The sequence below is a fragment of the Onychomys torridus genome, chromosome 10 (genome assembly GCF_903995425.1).
Source record: "Onychomys torridus chromosome 10, mOncTor1.1, whole genome shotgun sequence".
Lineage (NCBI taxonomy): Eukaryota > Metazoa > Chordata > Mammalia > Rodentia > Cricetidae > Onychomys > Onychomys torridus.
In genome coordinates this window covers 28,170,000-28,185,795 of record NC_050452.1, presented here as the reverse complement: position 1 = coordinate 28,185,795, position 15,796 = coordinate 28,170,000, and the positions used below count along the sequence as shown (strand labels likewise).

Genomic DNA, 15,796 nt, shown 5'->3' with positions numbered 1-15,796 from the left:
CAAAGAAGTGTGATAGCATGGGAAAGGCTGAGAGGTTCTCATTACCATCCAGTGGGAGTTAGGGAGGCATCAGTAGAGATGGAGGGAAGGTCCAGACTCTGCTGATATTAAAAGGTGCAGCCAACAAGAGCTAGGAATGGACTAAATGTGTAAGTGCAGGAGGGGAGTCATGCAAGATAAGTAGTGAGCACTGCACTGGTGAGGGAGGGGAGGCCAGCTGCCATTCCTGCCCCATCCTCAAAGAGATGACAGATAGCCATGGTGGCAAGACTGGCACTCAGAGAAGAACCTCAGCAGAGAAGTGGGAGATGCCCAAGTGGTGAGTACCAGTGGTTGCCATCAGGCTGGGCAAAGCTGTTGTGTGTTTATAAGGGCTGTGCACACTTCTGAAGAAAGCTGGTTGGTTGTGCTAGTTCTCACCTCTGAAGATGGGTATCAGAGCCTGGAATGACAGGGAAAGCTATAATCTATGCATCAGTCACTTCCTCCCCTGGCCACAGATGCAACTGTCTCTGCTCATGTGATCTGATGGGCAGGAGTGACCATGTGACATTTTCAGCTGCACAAGGGAAACAGAGACTTTGTCGCCTGTGTCTCCCTCTAGGAGCTTTATTACTTGTTAAGGACTCCAGGACTGGATTTGATGGGGGCTGGGCATGTACAGAACTCAAAGGTGGGTCTTCATTTTTGCTTTCCTAAAAGACAGAATAAGTACATTCATCCACTATCAGTGGACAAATGGGGCAGTCACTGTAGAAACATTCTGGCAGTTCCTCAGAAAGCTAAAGAAAGTGCCATGTGACCTGAGGGAAATGAAAACATGCCCATACAGACTTATGTGTGAATATCCATAGTGGTATTTATTACTCATTCTGATGGCTTTGTTAGTTTCAATGAATCTTGGCCAAACATTTGTAGAATGTCCTCATTTTGGCACTTGCCTGATGAACTTCTGGTGCTTATACTAGGGTTATGGAATGTGGAGGAAGACCACAGTCTCACGACCTCACCTGAAGGACAGTCTTCAAGAGAACTTATCACTGTTGATGTCACTGGACTGCAGTGGTGGCTGTACCCTGTGGAAGAGAATTATGAATCTACAACTAAGGGGTAGACAGTGAAACAATTAAGCAAATGCAGATATATGCATTAAGAATTGTCTTACCCACCAAGTTGCCAGATACTAAATAAACTTAAAATGTGTCCTTATATAATGGGTGGAGGGGTGGAGCTTCATATATATATATATATACTTCTGATACAAAATCAAATTAATATCTTTCTGAAAGAAATCCTTGCAGTATATATGGACTCCTTACCTCACAATCCCTCTTCTGTGAATTTCAGTTTCTAGACAGTGTTTAGTATTTGGCAACTTGGTGGGTAAGACAATTCTTAATGCATATATCTGCATTTGCTTAATTGTTCCAAGCCAAATTTTTACTTATCATTGATCATTTATTTCTCTTCTGTTAATTGCTTGGATATATAATTTGTTGATTTTTGTCATTCTTATTTTTGTGGCATCTTCTGTGATTTCTTACTCCTTTGGCAGATATGATGCCAATATTTCCTCCTAGTTTTTTGCTGGCCTGTATTTACATTCCCCTCTTTTGTTCTGGAGATTGAACCCATGGCCTTGCATATACTAAGCGAGTGCTCTATCACTGAGCTGTATCTCCAACCCTTTAAAAAGAATTAGTTTTTGCTATGGTCACACTAAGTTGTCCAGGTTGGCTTCAAACTCACTTCATAAGCCTAGGCATACCTTGAACTTGCCATCCATCTACTTGAGCATTCCAAAGAGGCTGAGTAATGAAAATTTATATACTCAAAATTTTTTTTATTTTTATTTTTATTTATTTAGAGCTGAGGATTGAACCCAGGGCCTTGTGCTTGCTAGGCAAGCGCTCTACCACTGAGCTAAATCCCCAACCCCTACTCAAAATTTTTATACCATCAAATCTATTGACTTTTTTATGCTGCCTGGGGGGCAGGGTTGAGACAGGGTTTCTCTGTAGTTTTGGTGCCTGTCCTGGATCTTGCTCTACAGATCAGGCTGGCCTCAAACTCACAGAGATCCACCTGGCTCTTTCTCCTGCCTGAGTGCTGGGATTAAAGGCGTGTGCCACCACTGCTTGGCTGATGCTGCCCTTTTATGCTGAGGACAGGCAGATTCTCACTGTGTTGCCCAGACTGAGCTTAAATGATGATCCTCCAGCCTTATAGACTTCCAAGTAACTTATGAGTGTATACCACCATGCCCAGTGTGATGGTTAATAATATTGATTATCAACTTGACAGGATTTAGACTCACCTAGGAGACAAACCTCTAGGCACGTCTGAGGGGACTTCTAGATTGTGTTAATTGAGGTGGGAAGACCTATATAAATGTGGTCAACACCATTTAAAGACTGGAGTCATGGACTGAGTAAGAACCAGAAAGTGAGCTGACACCAGCATCCATTTCCCTCAGCTTCCTGAGTGCAAATGCAATGTAACTAGCTGCCTTAAATTCTTGTAGCCCTGCCTTCACACTATGATGGACCAAAATAAACAAACCCTTCCTAATTCCTTAATACCTCTGACAGGTCATCACAGACGAGAAGTAATGAATCCAGCTTGCTTTTGTCTCAGTATCTTTTTGTTTGTTTGGTTGGTTGGTTTAAGACAGGATTTCTCTGTGTAGCCCTGGCTGTCCTAGAACTTGATCTGTAGACCAGGCTGGCTTTAAACTCGCAGAGATCCATTTGCCTCTGCTTCCCAAGTGCTAGGATTAAAGGGATGCACCACCACACCCAACTTCAGTATCGCTTTAAATCACCTTTCCTGGGGGCTAGAGAAATGGCTCATTGGTTAAATACACAAATTGCTCTTGCAGAGAACTTGAATTTGGTTCCTAGCAGCTGTGGGCAGCTCACAACTGCCTGTACTCCAGTCCAGGGACATCTGACACCTTTGGCCTCCTCGGGCACACATGCACATAACACTCATACACAGATAAATTAATAAGGAAAAATAATTTTTAAAAATGTAAAGGTCTTGCCCAATCCCCAAATCATATGTTATCTATATTTCTCTATCTTTGATGATTCAAAATGTTGGGGTTTTTGGTTTTGTTTGTTTGGTTGGTTGGTTGGTTGGTTGGTTTTTGTTTTTAAGATTTTATTTATTTATTATGTTTACAGAAGAGGGTGCCAGATCTCATTGCAGATAGTTGTGAGCCACCATGTGGGTGCTGGGAATTGAACTCAGGACCTCTGGAAGAGCATTCAGTGCTCTTAAGCTCTGAGCCATCTCTCCAGCCCTGGTTTTGGTTTTTTTGAGACAGAGTTTCTCTGTGTAGTCCTGGCTGTTCTGGAACTCACTCTGTAGTGGAAGCTGGCCTCGAATTTAGAGGTCCATCTGCCTCTGCCTCCCAAGTGCTAGGATTAAAAGTGTGTGCCACCGCCACCCAGTGCAAATTGTTCTGTTTAAATGTTCGTTCCAGACAACACATCAAACAGGAATCTGCCTTCATTCATGAGCTGCTGGTACAGAGGTCTGAGTGAATCATCTCCCCAATTAATGACATAGTATCATTGGTCCAGGAAAGACCCTGAGCTAAGATTGTAAACAAAACAAAACAAAACAAAACAAAAAAGTGTTTCCTGAGGCTAGAGAGATGGCTCAGTGGTTAAGTTTAGTGTAAATTCTAATTGGTCTTAATAATAAAAACCCAGATATTAGGATGAAAGTTGAAAAATCAAGGAAGCTGAGCAGCCAACCACTAGAAAGACTTCTTACCTCTAGGAATCCTTAGAGTGAAAGGGTAGAGCTGTTGTCTTAACCCTACTTTATCACTTCCTCTCTCTGCCCAGCCATATCACTTCCTGTTTCCTCCTCCCAAGTGCTGGGATTAAAGGCATGAGATCCCAAATGCTGGGATTAGAGGTATGTGCCACCACTGCCTGGCCTCTAGTATCTAGCTCCATACTCTGATCTCCAGGCAAGCTTTATTCGTTAGAGCACAAACGAAGTATCACCACAGTTAAGAGCACTTATTGCTCTTCCAGAGGCCCCAGGTTCAATTCCCGGTACCCACATGACAGCTCACAACTCACAACTGTTCTTAACTCTAGTTCCAGGGTGTGGTGATATTGTGTTCCCCAAAATATTGCGTACCCTAATAAACTTATCTGGGGTCAGAGAACAGAACAACCACTAGATATAGAGGCCAGAAAATGGTGGCACACACGCCTTTAATCCTATCACTTGGGAGGCAGAGATCCATCCAGATCTCTGTGAGTTTAAAGTCACACTGGAAACAGCCAGGCATGGTGACTCACGCCTTTAATCCCAGGAAGTGAGCCTTTAATCCCAGAAAGCAGAAAGGTATATAAGGAGTGAGGACCAGGAACTAGAGCTGGTTAAGCTTTTAGGCTCTTGAGCAACAGTTCATCTGAGACCCATTCTGGATGAGGACTCAAGAGTCTGAAGAAACAGGATCAGCTGAGCAATTGGCAAGGTGAGGAAGCGGTGGCTTGTTCTGCTTCTCTGGTCTTCCAGTATTCACCCCAATACCTGGCTCCAAGTTTGTTTTTATTAATAAGACCTTCTAAGAATTCATGCTACACCAGGGGATCTGGCATCCTCACATGTACATGCAGTCAAAACACCAATGTACATAGAACTTTTTTTAAAAGTGTTTCATAAAAAATGCTCTTGGTGGAAAAAGTGGATAGATGGAGCATAAAAGAATGAAAATTAGGAAAACTTCAGAAATGAAAGCTATAAATCAACATATATAGGGCGAAGTTAAAGCAGTATCTAGAGTAAGCTTTGAATTTTAGTGAAATTAAAAACAGACATGAAAAGTATTAACTCAGTGTGTTGGAAAGCATGTATCAAACAAGAAGGCAACTGTGTTAGCTTTATGTCCTTGTCACGAATACCTGAGGCACAACTTATACAGAGGAAAGGTCTGTTTTGCTCACAGTGTCAGAGGTTTCACTCCATGGTCTGACTGCTTTGGGCTAACAGCACATTATGATGGAAGCATGTGGTGGAGCAGCATCATTTCTTCATGACCAGAAGGCAAAACAGAAGGGACCAGAGTCCCTAGTCTGAAGTGTTAAATTAGCACCACAGGGGGATGCAGGGAGGGCTTAGCCATAAAAAGCTGCTCTTGTGGAGAATCCGAGTTCAGTTATTAAGTGGCTCACAACCAACTGTAACTCCAGCTCCAGGGGATCCAATGCCCTACCCTGGTCTCTGATGCCCCTGAACTCACACATGTGCATACACATATACACATGCCCATACATATAATTTCTTTTAAATCTTAAAAAAAAAGTAGCACCACAGACTAGAACGAAGCTTCTGACACATGGCCTTTGGAGGGGCATTCCAGATCTATTCATTATAAAGACCAGACAGAAGTCAAGGAAGTCATAAAAATTAATACATTTAAGTACTCATTCTTTTCCTTGTCATTAGTTTCTAAGTGAGTTACTGTTTCTTAATTATGTATATATAATATATATCATTTGTTTGGTAACTAGGACTGAATACAGTGCACTTTAAACATTTGTCCTGCCTGTCTGTCCCCAGGTCTATGCTACACCAGCCCCAGCCCTGTCCCAGCCCTGTCTGTTGATACTTACTGAAGTTTCATTTATGACGAGAGGGCGGTTGTAGTTTATGGGTTTCTGGTTACCAACAGCTTGAGCTTAATTTCTTTGTTTAGTCTTTTTCTCTGATTTTTGTTTGCTTGCTCACTTAATCTATAAAAGTTCCTAAGAAGAGTTTGTTAAAATAAATTTTTATGGGGCTGGAGTGATGGGTAGTTGTTAAGAGCACTTGTTGCTCTTACAGAGAATTAGGGTTCAGTTCAAAGCACCCACAGGGTTCTCAACTATTTGGTAACGCCCCTTTCAGAGGAGGATCAAGTGCTTCTGGCTTTTGCAGGTGCTGCATGCATGTGGTTCACAGACACATGCAGCCAAAACACCCATACACACACACACACACACACACACACACACACACACACACACATTTTAATGTCCAATTATAATTGTTGAACTAGCATTTTCTTCCTGCAATTCTATAGAATTTGTATAATGTTTCGGGGTATAAAATTGAGGTTTATATGTTTGATAGATTTAGCTTTGTTTTACTATTTCCTTTGGTAATCTTCTTTGTCCCATTTTTGCATAAGATTTTTTTTTTTGCTCTTGTTTCCTCAATATTTAAGTTCTTTGTAAGTTAGGGATACAAGATCTTCCTCTGTGAAATGTGTTACAAATGTTTCCCACTATGTGGTTCATTTGGCTTTGCATATGGTATCTCATGCCCTGCAAAGATTAGGTGTTTTGTGGATGCAAGGAAGTAATGAAATTGATTATTCTTCAGGTTGTCAGTGTAGCCTACTTGGTAGAGTGTTTGCTTAATGTGCACAATGTGAGTTTGATCCCCAGAGCTGCATAAACTGGGCATGATGGTTGACACTTGGGAGATCAGCGGGAATCAGAAGAATCAGAAGTTCAAGGTCACCCTCAGCTACATAATGAGTTAAAAGCTGGCCTGAGCTAGCCTGAGCTACCCAGTACTTCTCTCAAGGAAAAAAAAATGAAACACAAAGAACAAGTAGTGGATAGCTTTCCATTTGATCAAATCATTTTTTGTTTTTCAGGAGATTTTTAAGTTAACTTTTTTAATGTATTTATTTTTATTTTATGTGCACTGATGTTTTGCCTGCATGTAAGTCTGTGAGGGTGTCATATCTTGGAGTTACAGACAGCTGTGAGCTACCATGTGGGTGCTGGGAATTGAACCCAGGTCCTCTGAAAGAGCAACCAGTGCTCTTAACCACTGAGCCATCTCTCCGCCTATTTTAAACTTACTTTTATGTAGACTTTACACAGTTCTTATTCCTAAGCATTCAGACTTTTCTGGTAGCAGTGAAAATATTGTTACATCTTCATGCTGTTATGGCCTGTGCTTTGGATTTGTGTGTTCACTTTATTTCTTGCTAAGTTATTGTTAATTCTCAAGAGGTTTTCAGTAATATCATCATGTTATCTAAAAGTACAGAAAGGACTTTTTATTTTTTAATCTTACACATATATTTTCTTCTTACTTAATTGTTTTAGTGAATACTACCAGAATAGTGTTAAATAACTGTGGAAAGAGTGGTTATTCTTGCCCAGTGTTTTCCCATGGGGATATTTTTTGTTGTATTGAGGTGTATTATTTTCTCCTTTAAAGGAACTATTCAGCTGTTCTTATTTTTCAGGAGATTTTATTAGGGGAACTAGGGATGCAGCACTCTCAGTAAAGTGCTTGCCTAGAATACACAAAACCCTGAGTTTGCTCTCTGACGTCTCCTAAACTGGACATGGTGAAATACACCTGTTATCACAGTACTCTGGGGGTGCAGGCAAAAAGACAAAAAGTTCAAGGTTACCCTCAGCTACATAGCAAGTTTGAGGGCAGCCTGGGCCATATGACACCCCTGTATAAAATGAAATAACATAGCATAAAAATAAGATGGACTTTTATTAAAACTGAATCTTGATTTTGTCATGGATATTTTCCAACAGCTATGAAAGTAATCACATAATTTCCTACGTAAACCTGTTAATGTGGTAAATTGTATTGATAAGACTTCCTAACACTGATCCAACCTGACTTTTCTAGTATAAACCCTAAATGATCATGGATATGTTTCTTAATATACTTACTGTTTAGAATCTGTTTACTGGTATTTTATATAAGATTATTATATCAATCCCTATTCACAGGAGGTATAAATCTGAAATTTCCTTTATTGTAATCTCTTTACATGTCTAGATGTAATGTTATACTTGATTAATAAAGGAAACTTTGAAGGTTTTCTTCACTATCTAGACTCTGATACAACTTGCTCAGCATAGTATATTGTCTGGTCTCTAAAATCTTGGTCTTTTTAATGAGAGAGTTCCTTAAATATTTTCTCTATTTCTTCAGTAGATACTTATCTGTTTAGCATTTTTAAAAGAAGAACTGGAAGTTGAATCCAGGACCTCATGCATGCTAGGCAAGTGCTCTTCTAGTGAGCCAACCTCATTAACTTTCATCTGTAATGAGGTCAGTTTTTCTTTTTTTAATAATCTTGATATATTCCTTAGACTGTTCTAGAATTCAGACTTCTTGCCTCCACTTCCCAAATTCTGAAATATAGGACCATGCCACCACATTTAGCCTGAGGTCAGTTTTGATTTTTTTTTTTTCCATTGCTGAAAATGGAACAAACCCAAGGCTTTGGAAATGCTAGCCAAGGCCTCTGACAGCAAGCTGCTTCCTCTGACTCTGCAACCAATTTGTATAACTGAATTTTCTCAAGATAGTGTTCATCTAATCTAGGTTTTCAAATGGGCCTATATAAAGTTGCACAAGATAATTTCCAAGCTTTTTTTTTTTTTTACTTCCTCCATATCAAGAGTTACTTTCCTTTGTAGCTTCTTGTTTTGTATATTTGTGCTTTCTCTCTTTTTTGAGAAAATTAGCAAAGTTAATTTTCTATTTTATTTGCTAGAAGAACAAAGATCCTACTTGCCAATTTGATCTCCTGGTTTCTGCTCCTTAGTTCATTGACTAATGTCCCATCTTTATAATTTCCTTCCTTTCTCATTATTTTGATTAGTTTTTTGTTGTTTTTTTCACGTGTTTTGTACTGAAAATATTTTAACACTTTCATTCTTTCTTAGTTATTAATAGAGGGATTTAGGTCTATGAATTTTCTTAGCTGTTTTCTGTTTAACCCATTAGCAGATATAAATTGGAAACTATGTAACTTCTGTGTCTATTTCCATTCACAGAACATGGTTTAGTTTGAAAATTGTTGGTCTTAATGCCCATGCTACCAGGGTCCTGTTCAGAAAGCCCTTTCCCCAGCCTGTAAGTTCAAAGGTATTCCTTACTTTCTCCTATACCAGGTTCAGGGTATCAGGGTTTATATTGAGATCCTTGATTCATTTGGAGTTGAGTCTTATGCAAGGTGAGAGATAAGGATCTAGTTCTGTTCTTCTACATGTAGCTACCCAGTTTGACTAACACCATTTGTTGAAGTAGCTGTGTTTTCTCCAGTTTGTATTGTGGACCTCTTTATGAAAAATCAGGTGGCTGTAGGAATGTGGGTCTTTAAGTTTATTTCATTGGTCAACGTGTTTATTTTTATGCCAGTACCATGCTGTTTTTGTTGTTGCTTTTCTATAGCTCTGCAGTATAATTTGAAATGGAGGATGGTAATACCTCCAGCAGTTTTGTTTAATTCAGGATTCTTTTAGATATCCTCAGTCTTTTGTTTTTCCACATGAAATTTAAGATTATTTTTTCCAATTTCTGTGAAAAGATTGAGTTGGAATTTTAATATGGATTGTGATGAATCTGTAGATTGCTTTTGAAAAGATGGCCAATTTTACAATATTAGTCCTACCAATCCATGAGCACGGGAGCTTATCTCATTGGCCCCACAGCTATTTATAAAGTCAAGTTTAAGGATCAACTTGTATAAGAGATAAACAAGTATATAAAACAACACAACAGGAAAGGAGAAAGCTAGCAATGCATTGTTATTTAGATAGAAATCAGGTGACCCAAATCAATGACTGCTAACATATCAGTGGAAGTGCACCATGGAGCCATCCGCCACAGAAACACTGAAAACTCAAGCAACATCTGCTAAAACCAACTTTGCCAGAATCCTGGAGAGTAGCCAATGGTTTACTCCAGCCAGACAAATGCTGGAAAAGGCATCTTGAGAGTGGAAAGAGAGCTTTGTGGTGTATTCTTTGCCCCAGTCAGCTGCCCTGTGGCAACTGCATATTTTGCTCCTGCCTAGAACCTGGTCCCTGAGAGGAATGTTCATCTCACTTGCAAAGAAGTGCAGTGGTTTCTATTCTCATTTATTGGAGCTGCCTGAAGGACTGACTGACAAGGGTGCTTATCTTTTTTTTTTTTTCCTGATACACAACACACTGCAGAGAATCAGTGGATATCACTCAGCCACATCCTAAGGCAAATGACCTGCAGCTGCCTGGGGCAAAAATAGTAGTTGAGGTAAACAAGAGAGCACAGACTCAGGAATCTGGGAGAGAGCTACCTTGTGAAATCAGGTCATTCCAAAGCACCTCTGCTGCTAGGAAATCTAGAAAGCCTCAGGCATCCCAGGGCAGCTGACATGCTAGGAAAAGACCTAAGACGGACTGAGCCCTCACCTTGATGTGCAGTATAAACAGGAAGTGAAAGCAGAGACTGCTGGGAATAACATGAGCACAGGAGCCCAACACAGAACCATGATCACAAAGACTGATAGAGGCTTCTGTCTTTCTGGTGCTTGAATCTGTGCTTATCCCATCATTGAGGCTGGTGAAGATGCTAAGGATGTTTTCAAGAGCAGCAGTCTAGAGTAGCTCTTCCTAGGCACAGGCATCTGTCACTGAGAAATGCCCTGCAGGAAGGAGCGACTCTTGGGGCTCTGTGCTTCTTAGCTGTTCAGCTTTAATCTCTGAGACACTGGATCACAGGCAGTCAGATGGAGACCTCACCCCGCTCTCTGTGGGAGATCAAAGCAGCAGCTGCTTATCCAATTCTGTGAAGGACTTCAAAGGACTAAAAGCAGCTCACCCCTGCAGCGACCACAGTTGTGGCCCAGGACCTGTCACACACAGGCTCCCCAAAAGCACTGTTTGGTTTTGATTTATGGTCACCCCAGAATTTGAGGGCACCGCCTTACTGTTGGTGTTTGGACCCTGGGGTGGATGCTGCACACATTGCGAGTCTGCTGCCTACTGGACAGGCCTGGCTTGAAATAATGAAGGGCTCCAGGGGAGGTGACAGGATGCATGTAAGTTGGACTCTGTCCCTCTGCAGACATTGCCAACCATGATGGATAGCATGCCATTTTTCCATGCAGGAAGGACATTCCCATGGAGCATGTGACACACAGGGACAGAGAACAGACCAAGAAAGTGGTGTACTCCGTGGTCTATGGAGCAGGTGAGCCATAAGGAAGGGCTGGGTTCTTGGTGTCACTCATCAGCCAATGTCTGTATGCCTGTATTTAACTGTGCCATGCTTCAGAGAAATCACTCTGTAAATCTCTGTGTGTCATTTACACAAACACTGCAGTGGTATCTGTGTCACCAGACACCAGTTAAACTACTCCATGCTGCTGACTTACAGTACCATAGACCCTTTAAAAGGAGGCAACAAGCCGGGCAGTGGTGGCACACGCCTTTAATCCCAGCACTCAGGAGGCAGAGCCAGGCAGATCTCTGTGAGTTCAGGCCAGCCTGGTCTCCAAAGCAAGATCCAGAACACCCAGGGTTACACAGAGAAACCTTGTCTCAAAAAACAAAACAAGAGGAGGCAGTAGAGGTGCAGAGTGTGACCAGACCCAACTCCACAGCTCACCACAGTGACATGCATCACTTCTGTGCTTAGAGACTCATCCCTAAACACACCCCAAAAGGGACTCCGGTTGGATTTGGTTCTTCTCCGCACGCATTCAGTAATAAGCTGTCCTTCTCTTTCTCCTCTTTCCAGAACCAGGAAATGTAACCCTTCTGCTTTCATCCACTCCCTCTCTTTTCTCCTCCACTCCCTGATTAGTCCATCAGTAGTTGTCTTGGTTAGGGTTTCTGTGCTGTGAAGAGACACCATGAGCACAGCAACTCTTATAAAGGAAAACATTTAATTGAGGTGGCTTACAGTTCAGAGGTTCAGTCCATTATCATCATGGCAGGAGTGTAGTAGCATGCAGGGAGACATGGTGCTGGAGAAGTAGCTGAGAGTCCTACATCTTACAGGCAACAGGAGGTCGACTGAGACACTGGGTGCTATCCTGAGCATAGGAAACCTCAAAGGCCACCCCGACAATGACACAATTCCTCTAGTGAGGCCACACCCACTCCAACAAGGCCACACCTCCTAATAGTCCCACTCTCTATGAGATTATGGGGGCCAATTACATTCAAACTACCACAATAGTATTTTTTTTAATATTTTGTTTATGTGTATGGATATTCTGTCTGCATGTCCATCTGTGCACTGTTCCCCAGAGACCAGAAGATGGCATCAGATCTGAGTGAACTGGAGTTACAGATGGTTGTAAGCTGCCATGTTGGCACTGAGAATCAAACCCCAGTCCTCTGGAAGCACAGCTGGTGTTCTTAACCACCAAGCCATCTCTCCAGCTCCTGGGGTGTTCTCTTTTCTCCTTTTGGGTCATGCTATAATAAGGACTGGTTCCGCTGAGAAGAGGCTATGACTCTCCAGTCCCTTCCTGAGGAGCAGTCTACCTGCTGTCACAGATGCAGGCCTGCATGCACCTCCTTCTTGCTTTGAACACACTGGGGCTTGTACATAGACCGTGAGAAGAGTCCCTCCTGACCACTGAAATACTATGCTCTGTCACAGAAAGCCAACAAAACTACATAAGTCACCCCTAGACTCCACAGTCTCTGACTTCAGTGGATGGATGTGCATCCTAAATGCTTCTTCTGGATCACAATATTGTCTTGTCCAGACCCTCCCAGTACTCACGGCTTTGCACTTGCCCTTCCCTTATGGGAATGTTTTTCCCACATGCACAAAACTCATCCATCTTTATTTAACATTCCCCTTCTCAACTATCCACCACTGCACTAGTTACCCATACCTAGGCAGCAAGCTACCACAGAAAGCCATTTGTTAACTCACAGTTGATGTGGTGCCTACCCTGCAGGCTACATTCAGTGTGCTAACTGGGACTGTGGTATCATATGTGTGGTACCATCTGAGTCCTGCTGGTATTCTACCTTCCTCAGCTTCTGTTTCCTGCTGGCCCCGTGGGTCTCTGGCATGAACTGCCTGCACAGTGACCACTTTACACTTCAAAGCCAGCCAGCTGCAAAGCACCAGCTGCATACCTACTCATCTGGCCAGGGTAAAATGCCCGTCCTGAGCATGAGCCCGAGAAGCCAGGAGTGCCCATCAGTTCTGTTTACTAACTAGTGCAGAGAAGCACGAAGCACCCACTGAACAAGCAGCAGTCCTTTGAGAACATCAGACCATATGAAGTATCTAGAAAGCAACGTGGAAACCAGTAATCAAACTTAGGGGAAGCTGACAGTCATGAACTGGTGGTTCTCCTGTCCCATTTCCTCCTCAGACTCCTCCTTACTACCCCTTCCCCCAGCCCTGGGGTTTCTGCCCTGGAAGAAAGCAGCATTCAGCCAGACAGATTAGAACTTGATGCCTTGGATCCTCCTGCAGATCTGCCATAAGCTCCAGCTCTGCAGGCCCAGTGTTGCCTCTACCCCCACCCCCCCCCCCCCCCAATCCACCCCCACCCAGGCTCAAATCCCAGTCAACTTTGTCGACTCTTAACCTGCTGGTCTCAAAAGAAGCCCTGTACCTCTTTGCCCATCCCTTTGTCATAAAGGCTCTCATAGGGTTGCTGGAGCTACAGTTGGCACAGTTAACTCACATCTCTGCCATCTGCTTCCTGTTTGTCTGTGTCCTATTTCAAGGGTGAGCTATATAGCTAAGCTTCCAGAGGTCTCCTGACCCTCCAAGCTGGAGCTGGCTCAGGAAGGCAAGAGGGGTGCAGGGTGAATGTGTAATTCTTCTGAGTGTTGCCTGGCCCTTGCCTCTCTGAGAGTAGGGTCACCCCTTACCACAATAGTTGTATCCCAAAGAGAGATGGCCTCACAGCACCCACTGGCTCTTTCTGAGCTTTCACTTTTTATTTTCTGGAGAGGAAGAGAGCCTCACTGTAAATAAGCAGTGAGTCATTAGCTATGATGCTGGTGAAGGGAGTAATTTGCTGCTTTTAGCCCTGGTGGTGACAGGGGCTCCCACCCTGAGCTTCTATCTCTGTTGCTCCATTGTTCTTGCTCCACCTGACAGCTGGAATTACTGTGTATCTGCTGCTCAGTTCATGTCGTCTCTATCCCACCCCCTCATTTGAGCCAGAACCTTGCTGATGAGCAGGCTGAGGGCATAAGTGAATCACCAGGCTTCATTGCTGCTGGGGCCTTGGGAAACCCAGTGGAGAGGCCCTGGACAGGCATCTGGTGCTGGCATGAGGAAGTGTTTCCACAGAATCCATCTCTGGGTAACGCAGAAGCTGCTGATAGTAATGCTGAGCCGGGGGGAAACATAACTCCAGTGCAACCTTCAGCTAACAGTTATGTGATCATTATGATGACTGTGGGGAGGACAGAAGGAAAAGCCACAGGGCTATGAGACAAGCAGAGAAGGCACTTGGAAGAGATATGCGTGTGCATGCCCAGCTACCTGCAGCATACGACAACCCTGCCTGGCCTCCTAGGACCTCAAATTCATGTACCCTATGTGTTATCTAGACTCTTGACCCAAGGTGGCTCACAAGCCCACTGCCTCTCCTGTATCCAGCTGAATTCAGCATTGGCCATCTTACTGGGTACCTCCTCTTGCTGGGCCTGCTTATAGCCATCTGTGCTAGTTGATTTTTTTAAATCTGATACAGACCTAGACATATCCTGGAAAAGGACATCTTAATTGAGAAAGTGCCTCCATGAAATTGTAGGAAAGTTTATGGGGTATTTTCTTGATTAATAATTGATGTAGGAGGCTCTAGCCCATTGTGGATGGTGCAGCCCATTGAGGATGGTGCCACCCATGAGCAAGTGGTCTGTGTTGTATAAGAAAGCAGGCTGAGCAAGCCATTGAGAGCAAGCAAGCAGCCCTCTTCCATGGCCTCTGCTCTTGTTTCTGACTCCAGGTTCCTGCCTTGCTTGAGCTCCTGTCTTGACTTCCCTTGGTGATGGTCTATTATTACCTGGAAGTGTAAGATTAAATAAGCCTTTTCCTTCCCAAATTGCTTTTGGTCATGGTCTTTATCACAGCAATAGAAACCCTAGCTAAGATAGTATCTCTGAGCTCAGCAGGACCCTAGTTTACTCTACTGGAAGTCATTCCTAATCCCCAGGCTTACTGGACTTCTGCTTTCTAAGGGTTGGCTGCCGAGTGTTGAGTCCTCACCATGATTCCTCAATGAACTCCATACTCAGCTGTTGTATAATCTGCAGATGCTTACTGGATGCATGCACCAGGAGGACAGTGTATAGGCTCATGCCTGTTCCCAAGCCCCTGGCTCTGCCAGGAGAAACGCAAAGTGAAGCCAGGCCTCATTCTTCATGCCCTAGGATTATACTTATGACGGAGCCTTAGAACCTGGGGAGCTGCCCAGAGCGCCAATAACTGGACTGTATGGGAAGTTCTGTTCAAGTAGACCAGACAGCATTCCTGGGGTCCTCTGTGGCTAGGCGTGCTCAGCCCTGGAAACAGAAATGCCCTAGTTACATTTCTGCTGCTGTTATAAAATACTCTGCTGAAAAGCAACTTAGGGAAGGAAGGTTTTATTATACTTACAAGTCCAGGCTATAGTCCATTATTATTGCAGGAAAGTCAAGGCAGCAACTTAGGCATCACATCCACAGTCAAGAGCAGAAAGAGAAGAAACTCATGGATCCTTGCTTGCTGCTTGCTTGCTGTTCTTTTATACTGTCCAAGAAGCCCTGCCTAGGGAATAGTGCTGCCCACAATGATCTGGGTCTTCCTACTTCAGTCAAAATAATTACACATGGACATGCTCAAAGGCCAGCCTGATTGTAGATAAGTCCTCAGCTGAGGCTTTCTTACCAGGTGATTCTACTCTGTGTCAAGATAACAATTAAAACTAAGGAGCATAATCTGCCCCTTAGCTTGACACACAAGCACTGTAACTTTCTACTCCTTGACCTGA

At 43.1% G+C, this 15,796-nt stretch overlaps 1 protein-coding gene across 2 annotated transcripts in view; it reads left to right on the top strand.

The window, feature by feature from the left end:
- The window catches only part of Poln (DNA polymerase nu), a 158,282-nt gene that overhangs the window by 117,802 nt on the left and 24,684 nt on the right, over positions 1 to 15,796 (top strand). For both annotated transcript variants that reach the window (XM_036201016.1, XM_036201017.1), the window contains one exon: positions 10,940 to 11,022. In XM_036201016.1, coding sequence (XP_036056909.1) covers positions 10,940 to 11,022 — 83 coding nt within the window. The remainder of the gene's footprint in view (positions 1 to 10,939; positions 11,023 to 15,796) is intronic.